At 47.5% G+C, this 12,552-nt stretch overlaps 1 protein-coding gene across 2 annotated transcripts in view; it reads right to left on the bottom strand.

The window, feature by feature from the left end:
- The window catches only part of Dock1 (dedicator of cytokinesis 1), a 450,610-nt gene that overhangs the window by 350,254 nt on the left and 87,804 nt on the right, over positions 1–12,552 (bottom strand). For both annotated transcript variants that reach the window (XM_027930051.3, XM_027930050.3), the window contains exons 17-21: positions 11,137–11,240; positions 10,582–10,765; positions 6,594–6,691; positions 1,440–1,529; positions 1,030–1,130 (exon numbers count right to left, since the gene is read on the bottom strand). In XM_027930051.3, the coding sequence (XP_027785852.1) occupies positions 1,030–1,130; positions 1,440–1,529; positions 6,594–6,691; positions 10,582–10,765; positions 11,137–11,240 (577 nt within the window). The remainder of the gene's footprint in view (positions 1–1,029; positions 1,131–1,439; positions 1,530–6,593; positions 6,692–10,581; positions 10,766–11,136; positions 11,241–12,552) is intronic.

Genomic DNA, 12,552 nt, shown 5'->3' on the forward strand with positions numbered 1-12,552 from the left:
TGGTCACCAGCCAGCTTCTGGAGGCAGAACCCCGTGTGTGACCTTGAGCTTGAGGCTACACACAGGCAGAGAGTACAGATTTTAACTACTCAAAACCCAGATGGGATCTGGGACTCAAATCTGTGGACACTAGAAAGAATGATTTCCAGTGATTCTGTTCTTAAAGAAATGTTGTGAATCTTTATTTTCACTGCAACCTGCACAATACAAACTTAGAAGAAATGCCAATAAATCCCACCAGGAGAAAGCAAGTCACACACCATAATAACTCTAATGATAATGAAACCCAACAACTGCTTACTGCTTTCTAAGCATCAGGGATTTTCCCAAACACTCTACATGTAATAACCCATTAAAATTCTCAAACAACTCTATAGCCATGTCCTCTTCCACAGACAAGAAGGCTGAAAACCAGAGAGGGTGGTCAACTTGCCCAAGATCACAGAGCTTCTAAGTGACAGAGTGTAGCCGGACTCCAAGACTACACTGTCAACCTCGAGGCCCAGGTACAGCCCAGGTGTGCTGCCGTTCTCTCAGGTACCTTTGGGACACTGGGTGTGTACCAAGAATACAAGTCAGTTAGAGCTGAGTGTTGTGGAGCCACAGGGAAGGCAAGGAGATACACTAAGAGAACAAACCGCATTGTATGCACACCACAGGACCAGCCACCTCCCAACAGGAGTGCACCCATGAACTCTAGTGCCTGCTGGGGACCTGAAGTGTGGCAGACGCTCTGCACCCACAGATCAGCCTCATCAAACATGAACAGAAATCTCCAAAGATAAATGGAAAGTAGGGAGGAGAAGAAGAATTCATTCCAGAACGTTAGGATAATTTATCACGTATCTCTTTCAACAAGATTGTTAGGTCTGTTAAGAGGGAAACAGTTAATAAAAATTATCCCAGTGAGTTCAAGGTTTTAAAGAGGGAAATGTACAGTCACAGCCAAAAGTCGTACAAAAAAAGACTCTAAATATTAACCATTCAAGAAAGAGAAGCGCTGGTTTTAGAACAAATGAAAGAACTCACGTGTAGGCCAGCGTCGCGCTGAAGTGTTTCTTAATGTAGGTCTCCAAAACAGGGTTAAAATGCTGGAACTTTCTATCAGCAATTAGTCCAATGATAAAAACCTGTCAAATTAATCAACAATATTTTCGTTCACAACATGATGATAACCATTCCGGAGCCTTCATCTGGCAGGTCTATGAGAGGAAATGGACTATGACATTTCCAGGCAGAAGCCAGTCCCCCTTCATATCTTCCCACCCGACAAGGCGCGTGCATAACTACAGTTCCACATGGAAAGGCAATTTCCGCCTGCCAATGCCTCCCCTTTGACCTGATTCACAAGTCCTGCTTTGAGGGGACAGTGGGCAGCTCCCCCACCCGCCCCAGGTCGCACCAGGAAAAGCCCCAGCAGGGAAGGGAAGGCCCCTTACCAGAGCATCAAACACCAGGGTGTCGAAAGTCTCACTCTCCGAGTTCTCCATCATGATGTTGAAGAGGGCATCCAGGGTGTCCTGCAGGAACTGCACAGACACAAGAGCTCAGGGGAGACCGTCATGGCACCCGGTCCCCCAAACTAGAACCCCACTGCCTCTGGTAAGACCCCAAACACCCACCTGGCCCCAGGGCTGCCCATAAAGCACCTAACATCCAGGGATTTTCAGCCATTAGATGCTCAAGGAATAAACCTCGGGAGTGAATCCCAAGCAGACACGTCACCCGAGGGAAGCAGAGGGGGGCCAGAGCTGCAGACCCCACCCCAACCCAGCCCGGAACCCTCCCCGCCCTCAGTCCGGTTCCCATAAAGCTGGTGACCAAGTACTGGGTAGCTACTCCAGGAAGAAGGATCTGATCTGTCTGCACACACTAAGTGCAGGACATGAGCCAGCGAGGGATGAAGCCACACAGGGTCAGGTCCTGCTGAGAACAGAAAGGGCCTTCCACCAGGCAGAATGCCCAAGGACAGAAGAGGAGTGTGATTCCGAAGCTGACGTCCCCAGCAGTGGGCCAGAGACACACCTCCAACCAGAGCCCATCAATTCTAGTCTACTAAAATTCACCAAGAACAGGACCCTGCAGAACAGAGGCACCGGGAGTTAGGAAAAACGAGGCTTCCAGGGTGAGCACAGCAGAAGGAGCCAGGCCCTCCCCCTGCTCCCGTGAGGGAGGGTAGGATGGACTGAAGGGGTGGGCTCCTGGTGGTGGGTCCTCGCACAGGCAGCACGCCACGGAGTGGGACTGGCCATGCAAAGGAACGAACAGGATATGGAGTATAGCTTAAGGTCTGGCGTAGTGATGCCACCTGCTTCACTCTTCCTGCTAAGGATTCCGTTAGCTATTCTGGGCCTCTTATTTTTCCAGAAGAATTTCATGGTTGCGTTTTATATTTCTATGAGGAATGTCATTGGGATTTTGATTGGAATTTCATTAAATCTGTATAGTGCTTTTGGCAGTATGGTCATTTTGAAAATATTAATTCTGCCTATCTAAAACCAAACTAGATCTTTCCATCTTCTAAGATCTTCTTTAATTTCTTTTTTAGTGTTCTGTAGTTTTCATTGTAGAGGCCTTTCACCTCTTTTCTTAAGTTGATTCTCAAGTATTGTATTTATTTATTTTTTGATGCTATTGTAAATGGGGTAGTTTTCCTAGCTTCTCTTTCAGAGGATTCATTACTGATGTACAGAAATGCATTTGATTTATGGGTGTTGATTTTATATCCTGCTACTTTGCTAAATTCACTTATTGGTTCTACAAGTTTTTTTCATCATGTCAGATTAGACCCCAACTTCCTTAATAAGACTCCTATAGAGCAAGAGCTAAAATCAATAACCAATAAATGGGATGGATTCAAATTCAAGTTTTTTCTCAGCAAAAGAAACAATCAGTGAGGTGAAGAGAGAGCCTACAGAATGGGAGCAAATTTTTACCACATGCACAGCAGATAGAGCACTAATCTCCAAGCTATATAAAGAACTCAAAAAACTTAACACCAAAAAACCAAATAACCCAATCAATAAATGAGCTAAGGAACTGAACAGACACTTCTCAGAACATGAGATACATCAATCAACAAATATATGAAAAAATGTTCAACATCTCAAGCAATTAGAGAAATGCAAATCAAAACTACTCTAAGATTCCATCTCACTCTAGTCAGAATGACAGCTATTAAGAATACAAACAACAATCATTGTTGGGAGGATGTGGGGGAAAAGGCCCCTCATTGTTGGTGGGACTGCAAATTGGTGCAACCACTCTGGAAAGCAGTATGGAGACTCCTTTGAAAACTTGAAATGGAACCACCATTTGACCCAGCTATCCCACTCCTTGTTCTATACCCAAAGGACTTAAAATTAGCATACTACAGTGACACAGCCACATCAATGTTTATAGCAGCACGATTCACAACGGCTTAATTTTGGAACCAACCTAGATGCCCTTCAATAGATGAATGGATAAAGAAACTGTGGTATATATACACAATGGAATATTACTCAGCATTAAAAGAGAATAAAATTATGGCATTTGCAGGTAAATGGATGGAGTTGGAGAATATCATGCTAAGTGACTTAAGCCAATCCCAAAAAACCAAAGGCCAAATGTTTTCTCTAATAAGTGGATGCTGATCCATAATGGGGGGGCGGGGGGGAGCATGGAAGGAATGGAGAAACTTTGGATAGGGTAAAGAGAAGGGAGGGGGAAAATGGGTAGGAAAGATTGTGGAATGAGATGGACTTCATTACCCTAGTACATGTATGAAGATGTGAATGGTGTGACTCTACTTTGTGTACAACCAAAGAAATGAAAAACTGTGCTCCATATGTGTACTATGAATTGAAATGCATTCTGCTATCATGTATAACAAATTAGAACAAATTAATTGATTAATTAGTTTTTAAAAATTTTTTAAAAATTATACTGCCAATGAATTTTGTTTCGCATATTTTACCCTAATTTTTTAATTAAAGATAAAAAAAAAATTTTAATTAAAGATAAAAAAAAAAAACAGTGGTAGTGACTGCACTACACCAGCAACTATGGACCTGGACAGAATAAAGGGGTGGATTTTATGGTCTATGAATATAACCTTGATTAAACCATCACTTTTAACAAGGAAGAGGGCGTAAGGTAGCTCCATAGCAAGAACATCAAAGGGTGGCTGAATCACATGGGGTCTGGATTCTCCTCAATGGTCCAGCCTATGCCAGTATCAGAGGTCCTTCCAGACCACACAGAGGGTCTCAAAGTGTCACAGCCTGAGATCAGGAAACAAACTTGTGCTCGGTGTGGTGGAACCGGCCACAGAGGCAGAAGCCTCACAGCTCTCCTCTGGGAAGGAGGACAGCCCCCATGCCCAGCAGGAGATCCCAGACTCACCTAGGCCAGAGTCTTCACCGTACTCCACTGTGCTGCCCAGCCCCCAGGTTATACCAGAACACGTCACATACAAATGGCAGAGAATAAAACCACCCTGACCCAAAGGCTCTCTAGTCTAGACAACAAGGGCTGGAGAAACTCTCAGATCATCTGGGTTTGCACCACCTTATTACCCCGTAGCATTTCCCATTATTTCCAGAGTGTAACTCCTCACCAAAGTCAAATCTGGTCACCATCTGCTAACAACCTAATGTTCTGCCAACCGGTTTCCAGGTACCAAGCCCTGGCTCGCTGGTTCTTGCAAACCCCAAAGGAGGCTGGCCAGTCCCACCCAGACCAGTGACCTGCTCAGTAGCCCAGAAACAGCAGTGGAGAGAGTGGAGCCTCCCTCACATGGCTGCAGAGACCTGTGGTCAGGGATGAGAAGGGCAAGGAGGTCCCCACGTGGAGCCAGAACACAGCTTTTGCAGGCACCCCTCCCTGTCTCTGAGACCACCTGCTGGAGAAACAAAACCACCATTTTCACTCTCCAGTGGGAATGGGAGACCATTGCTTCAACTAAATATATAAAACCTTCCTCAATCTATCAGAGAAGGCCCTCTCTCCAGGATCAGTTATAAATATACAGAAAGGAGGCCTCCAACAGACGGAACCGAACCCATGACCAGCCAGTGTCCCTAAGTGAAGCCAAAGGATCCCTGAACAGCCAGAGAATTCCTAAGCCCTGGCCATCAACAGCCAGTGGCCTGGACACTCAGGTCACCTCTATGGGCACACAGAAGATTGTAGGACAAGCCAGCAAAGGTAGAAGACCAAGTCAGTAGGTGAGGTGAGACGGCCACCTGGATACCCGTGTGCACAGGAAGGTGGGAGAGATGGGGAAATCCTTCCCAGGGATCAACAGGCAGAGGTGACAGGACCCAGGGGTGGGGAACAGGATAAGAGGATTCTCCATTTTTCCTGGTAAGCCACAAAAGGTCAACAAAAGTACAGAGACTTCCTGATGTGACACGGAGACTTAAAATGAAAGAGGACAAAATTTCATTAGCTGTGTGTCTTCTAAAGTACATTCACGTACTCACCCCGTTTCCATTTGAACTGGGGGATTTATAGAACCCGGAGAAGTTTAAAATGCAATTAACATTGTCCACGCCATTGGTAGAGGGCTAGGACTGAGAAGATGATTAAAATTTGTAAGATTAGCAAGGATATGTTTGAATTGTTATACAAGGAATTTAGGAAAGTCGTGCAACCAGATTAATTCATTCTGAAGTTAAGCACACTGCTGGTTAATTAAGGCCATTTTAAGTAATTAATTTTGCAGAGATAAGGCAGGCTCCCTTCCCTGGCACTTCTCATGGAGGGTGAGGAATGTACAGACGTCGCTGCAGAGACCTTTCTCAGGACACGCTGCATGCTGGTGAGCAGGTAATGTCCCTGATCCACCCAAAGCACACTGGAAATAATACTGCATTTCCTCACATGCAAGGAAAATCGTTCAAGCACCTCGGTGTGGTGCATGAGAGAAGAAGCACCCCATCCTGGTAGACATACCAGCACCATGAACAATCACAGAACAAGAATCCAGGATCTGAGTGATCAAAGGGATCTTGGATCACCCCACTCCATCCCACTGCCAGATCTCAGACACTGAGCAAAGAAGGCCAGAGGAAATGGCCGTACCCAACACACCCCCAGAGCAGATGTGTGAGGTGAGAAACAGTCCAAGATCATAAGGAAGAAAATGATAAAATGAGCAAGGTAGACTCAGCGCTGTGCTGGGTGCCGCACCACACGGTCACCAGGCCTCAGATGAAGGACTTGGAGGAGATGTGGGTCAGGGTTACAGGTCACGATGGGCACAGCATATCCCAGCATGCCAGATGCGGGCTGTCAGATCTCTCGACAATCCCCCAGACAAGACACTACCATGATTCCACCTCACGTTAGTGAAAGTGGGACTTGCAGAGGCCATGCAGCTGTGGCCAGCACTGCACAGGACCCATGAGAGGAGGAAATGGAACCCAGGAGACTGGCCACAGAAAACTCCAGGCTACCCTGCAGCCTCCCACAAGAGGATCCCAGCACACTCTGCCCGTTCGGAGGGGGTGCACTGCGAGTGAACAGGATTATACCCAGAACCCTATGCGACCATGGGGTCAGCGCCTCCATCCATCAGTGAAGTCCCTAGGCAGGGCCCACGTTACCTTCACCACTTCACCGCCGTCCACCTTCATGAGCTGCCGGAGGTTCTGCTGCAGCAGGCTGGTGTTGGAGCGCCACTTCAGCAAGCCCAGGAGGCCCACTGCAAGCAGAGAGACAGTCAGCTCTGCACCCAGCAATGGCCTCATCCCCCTTGCCTCCCACGCCACAGCAGACCAGGGTCCCCGTTAAATTTTAATAGAAAAATCAACCCTATTTCAAAAGGTTCGCCTGCTTTGCAGCAACACACTGAGTCTATTTCCATCTACATTTACCATGGGGTGGCTTCCGGGTAGAAGCTGTAAGGATGCATTTGGGAGCCTGAAAAGACTGACCTCTGGACCTTCAGGAAGGCAGCTGCAGGGGCCACAGGACCTGGAGGAGGCTGCCCACCCGGAAGGTGCTACCTGGTAGCTCCTGCCAAGTGGATTTCTCCATTGGAGAAAAGCCTTTAGGCTTTCTTTTTATTTATTTATTTATTAAATTTTTTTTAGATAAATTGATATAAAATAATTCATACAAATTCAGACACTAAAACTGCAAAGCCACCATCCCACAAGGACCTTGGAGCTACAACAACCCTGTGCTACTGAGACCACTAGGAGCTGAGCTTCCTGCTTGGCTTCTGGAGCTGCTCGCTGTCCTAACTGTTGTGATTTTGTTTACATCGGGCCCCCTCAGCCTTTTCAACAGAAAAATCAAGGATTACATATGCTGATTTATAAGGTCTTAAAGAATTTTTTAAGTTTAAAGGATTTTGTTTAAGACACAAGATGTACTCTAACGTGGAAAGACAGAACCCACAGCCTCTCTAGGAAAGGACCTCGGCCTATACGTTGTCGTGAGGAGTTTTACTAATGTCCCATTACTTGAAAAAAATGCAGTCAGCCAAGTGCATCTAATTTATGTTCATCAGGAACCAACTTCAGCTATAAAAAGTATAACCATTAAAAACAAAACAAAAACTTTTAGTTAATACTGAAAAGAAAAAAAATATTTCATTTATTTGACCTCACTGCAATTATAGCTGGCAGAGGACAGAATTGAAACCAACAGTGGGCAGCCCCACATTCTCCATGCAATACATATGCCTGGGCTTGAAGGCAGCAAGCACAGGACCCTGTGCAAGTTAGCTTCCCCTGCTTTCTCATCTGAACAATGGGAACGATGTTGCAAAAATTCGCAGGACTGCTGTGGAGTGAGCAGACACAGTCAGTGTAAGAAACAGCCCACCCCGGCACAACATACTGACAACGGCGTGATCTGGAACTGGAAACGGATTCATTCATCATGAATGTTCACATGTTTCAATTTCTAAGTGAAACTGAAGTCATGGGAAAGGCTTCAGCCTGCCCTGGCATGCTCCTGGTCCCAAGGTTAAAGGCAACTGCCATCTCACAAGTGACAACCAGTTTTCAGTGGAGTCCAAATCATAATCTGATCCTATTCATGGGAAGCTGGCGGCAGGTGAGCTGGGCTCTACCTCCGTACTGCAAACTGGAGAAAAAGTCCAACTGGGCTTATTAGTAGATCACCTCAGAGGAGGAAGAAAGCAGAGCTGCAAGTCCCCAAGGGCCACCAAGTCCCATGAGGCTCTTCCTCCTCCATGCCTTATTCCTGGGACTTCATCATCTTTTCCCTCTATTTACACAGTAAGCTAACCGAGCAGGGGAACCACCTCACACTTCTTCTCATATCTCCGACGGCGGCCAGCATAATGCAGAGGACAGCGGTATTTAACACAAACCTCGTTGAATATTCAGCTACTGCTTGTCCCTAAGTAATGGAACCTCGCGGTCACAAATCATGGCTTCAGAAAAACGACTCCCTCAAGTGAGAACCTGGGACTCGCTGCTTAGGCGCCAACTGGGGCAACTCCGTCTTGTACACACCTGTCATGCCACCATCCCACGGAGGGGCATCGATGCTGGTGTGAAATGAAAGACATGAGACTCCCCCCTGCTCCTGCGAGCAGCATCACAGCGGAATTTCCTTGTTGCCCGGCAACAGCTGCTGCCAGGTCCAGGGCGCCCTCTCCCTCAGTTCCAGGGAGGGAATCACCCTGCAGCCGTGAGATTCAAGGAGCCTGAAGGTGAAAGGAGGGAAGAACGCCATGCCCTGGGAGATCTCCTGGTTCCCAGGCCCTGTCCAGGGACACGGGGGTTCCCTGTGCTACTCAGAACATTGTCTTAGGAGGAAAATCTATTCAAGCTGCAAATAACAAATATCCTTTTGGAACATGATCCAGGCGTAAGACGGTGGCTTTCTGCACAGTAATGATGGCAATACACAGCAGCTCACTCGTCCAGGACCTACTGAAAACCCAAAGTGCCATATACATGGGTTGGCAACCCACTGGAGATGCCACATTTGCACTGGGTGAAATGAGGTGCCAATGCTGTAGTCTTCAGGCACAGAAGGACTATTGGGTCACATCCAGAAGACAACATTTGTTGTTATGGGGCCAGCACTGTTGACCATAGGTTCCCTGAGACCAAGCCTGAAAGCCCTCTATGCACTCCCATCCTGAGACAGCCTGCTCAGATCTAATCCTCAGGTGAGGCTTTTTATTTGCTCTTGAGGATTCCTGCACAGTCACCAGCGAGAACACTTTAAAACACTTCAGGCAAAACATGAGTGACCTTAGAAAAATGCATCCAAATGGCCTTAAAAACATTTGTACCCAAATGTATCTAAGTGGCCTTAAAGTGTCTACTTCCAGTCCCAGTCAAACAGCCAAGAAGCGTTTGGAGTGACCTACTGCCCCACACCCCAAGAGGCTTCCTCATGAGGCCAATGGTAGGAAAGCATTTCTGCAAACATTAACTCCAAGCCAGAGAAAAAGAGCCCAGGGCAGGAAGCCTGACAAGCATGTGACACACGGCTGGCGTGCCCAACCTGCAGGACACCCCGACACCTCCACCACAGTGTCCAGACTCCACATGAGGGGTTTAACTTTTGTCCCATGTTAATCCCATTAAGGTCCAAAGGATGCCTGTCCCCCTCACAAATCCAGAACTACTGCCGTGATTGACAGACAACCCCAGAGATGCAATGCCTGATAGCAACGGCATTAATAATCACAATCCATATCGGGCAGTTAGAAGGAAAAAATTGGATTTTCAGGCTCAGTTTCAAGAGAGCATAAAGTCCCTCTGCACGGCTGTGATATGGTCACATTAAGGGGATGCAATTTTTAAATGAAAGATTTGTGCACAGGAGTCTCTCCCTCCTCCACACAGTGGCAACAACAACGCCCGTGTGCTCTGAATACGAAGCACCCCGGCCGATGGCGGTGCTGCTGGGGAGGCTGGGAGTGGTGGTAATGAACTCTGAGCAGTCCAGCGCCCCAGCCCAGGGACACCAGGCACCAGCTGATGAGTGATCTGCTGTGTTAGGCTGAGCTCTGTGTGTGTGAGTCAACAAAGGTGCCTTATCTCACATCGTAAGTGGGACCAGAAAACCAACTTTTTAAAAGAACAATAACTGGGAATTATCTTGATGAGTAGCTGAGACAGGGAAAGATACAAAGAGGGTGGGCCCCAGTATCCTGCCACTCAGGCACCCCTCAGACAGCCCTGAAGGCAGGAATTACTCCCCATCTACAGACCAAGTTCAGAGGACACTGTTCAAGGTCATTTCCAGGGCTGGCCTAGGACAGGGCTCAATCGCGGGTCTTTGTTTGGACTCCAGATCTCTTTCATTTTCCTTGTGCCATGCTCCCTTCCTCTGGCTGAAAAGCATTCTAAGGAGTCAGTCCACTGCTTCGTCTCCCACAAAGGCAAACCTTGGACCAAAATAGGAGTGTGAATTTTAAATCATGATGGATGCCCCCTCTTCTTTCCAGTGCACCAACGTCCATGCGGGTCACTGCCGAGGTTGGAGTGAATGACGCACACACACCTACAGGAAACGCCTCCGCTCCACAAGCAGGCGGGAAACGACTAGGGCTGAAGAGGAAAGATCCTGGGGAGTCCTCCTTCCCCAACTCACCATTCTGGGTCAGCTTGGTGGAGCACACCAGCGTGGAGATCTGGAAGGAGTCCTTGCTGATGGTGCAACTCCCCAGACTCTGCATGCTCTTCCCTGTGGCCGAGTGGCCCTTCTCCTCCAGCTCTGCTTTCGTGGAGGGCAGGCTCAAGTATGTCGCCGCATCTTCCAGTTTCTTGGCCTCGGCCTGCGGGTTTCGTTACACAGCATGTCAGACGGCCCTGAGACAGCCAAGCGCGGGCTTTGCCCAGGGTTGTTACCCTTAGCCCTCCTAACCCCACATCTGATGCTAGATGGTGGTGCTCCGCGACGTATTTTAGTAATGTCCCTTGTTCCCACAGATCAGTTCATCTCTGCAGCCTTTTTATATAGCACTTAAGGTGTTGCCATCAGCTTCCCTCACGAGGACAATCAAAGGGCTGGTCATCAGAAACGCTCACATACATAGTGACATGTAGCTAGCCAGCTGCTTTCTCCTAACGGGAGCAGATGTGGGTCAGGAAGCCAGAGAGGACTGAGAGTCAACGTGCACCACACAACAGGGGCAGAACAGCCTACCTTGTAGACGATCAGATCGTGTTCCCCATCTCTCAAGGTGGTCCCGTCGTACCTCATCAGCTTCACGAATGCCAGTGCAAATATCTTCTCCGATTTATCCTTAGCTGCCATAAAAAATCAATAATCATCTTCAATTGTGGTTATGACAAAATAACATTACAACATACAACAAAGGCTACCTTTAGGAAACAATTACAAAACTGTACCGACAGGTGTTAAAGTCCATGGAAAGATACAGAGCAATGAACCGTGTTCACCAATAGAAGACCTCGACTCAAAGGGCTGGATGGCCCCTCAAATGAGAGTAAACTTGAAGCAATTTCAACCAAGAGACTATTCATGGAACTGGAAAATGGTAGAATAAAGAGCAGGAGGACCTTGCAGAAGAATGTGCGGAAGAGTTACAGTATTAGAATCCAGGAGTGACCGAGAAATGAAGACAAGGTGACTTTTCACATTAGGCTGCAGAGACCAGGATGTGGAACAGGTCCTGGAAACACAGGACCATCACAGGGCACAGCTACTGGAGGGGAAACTGCTTGGCAACACAGAAAAATAAAACAGACCCCTACCTCACGCCCCTTCTCAGGTAAACCTCAGATGGACTGAAGACCTGAGTACGAAATTTGATTCCCATGAGCAACAAAGTCCTGCGCCCCGGGAATCGCACTTGGGACCCACACCCTGCCTTCACTCAAGTCTCTGCTGAATGTCACCTCTTCCAAGGAGACCACACCACATCTAAACCAGCAGCCCGATCATACCCTTTTCTCTCATCTGTTGATGGTTCTTATCACTGGCAGAATGTGAGTACACTTGTGCAAGAGAGAATCTGTTCTTGCTTATGGCTAGTTTTTTTGTCCCCTGGGCCCTGGAATGTAAGGGACACTGTATTCTTTTTTTTTTTTTAACTGCTATTTCCCAGTGTATGAAATAGCGCCTGGCATACAATAGCTACTCAATAAATATTTGTCCTACTCGGGGAGAGAGCTAACAACAAACAAGTTCTTTCAGGTCATAAAGAAAACAGAACTTGGTGGTTTATCCGAGGATGACAGAGGTACCGGGCAATCTGACGGCATGGTGGGAACGGCCTTCCTGAGAAGGTGGGCAGCACATGGGCAAGGTGTAGACCTTCCAGGGAAAGAGAAGGCCTGATGCAGGGGTCTCAGGTGGCCAGGCCTGGCTCAGCAGGGACAGAAGGCCAGCATGGCTGGTGGGTAGAACAGGGAGAGGCAGAAGTTAGCAGGGCCACATCAGATGGGGACAGAGAGGAATCTGCACTGAAGAAAGGAATCTGCCATGAATTCCTCAAGTTGTCACCCGAACACAGAACAGAAACATTGAGTACCAGAGCTAGAAAATATCTCAAAGTATTCATTCAAAATTATTGTTTGGAGATGAAAATGCAGACAT

Source organism: Marmota flaviventris, chromosome 4 (genome assembly GCF_047511675.1).
Source record: "Marmota flaviventris isolate mMarFla1 chromosome 4, mMarFla1.hap1, whole genome shotgun sequence".
Classification (NCBI taxonomy): Eukaryota; Metazoa; Chordata; class Mammalia; order Rodentia; family Sciuridae; genus Marmota; species Marmota flaviventris.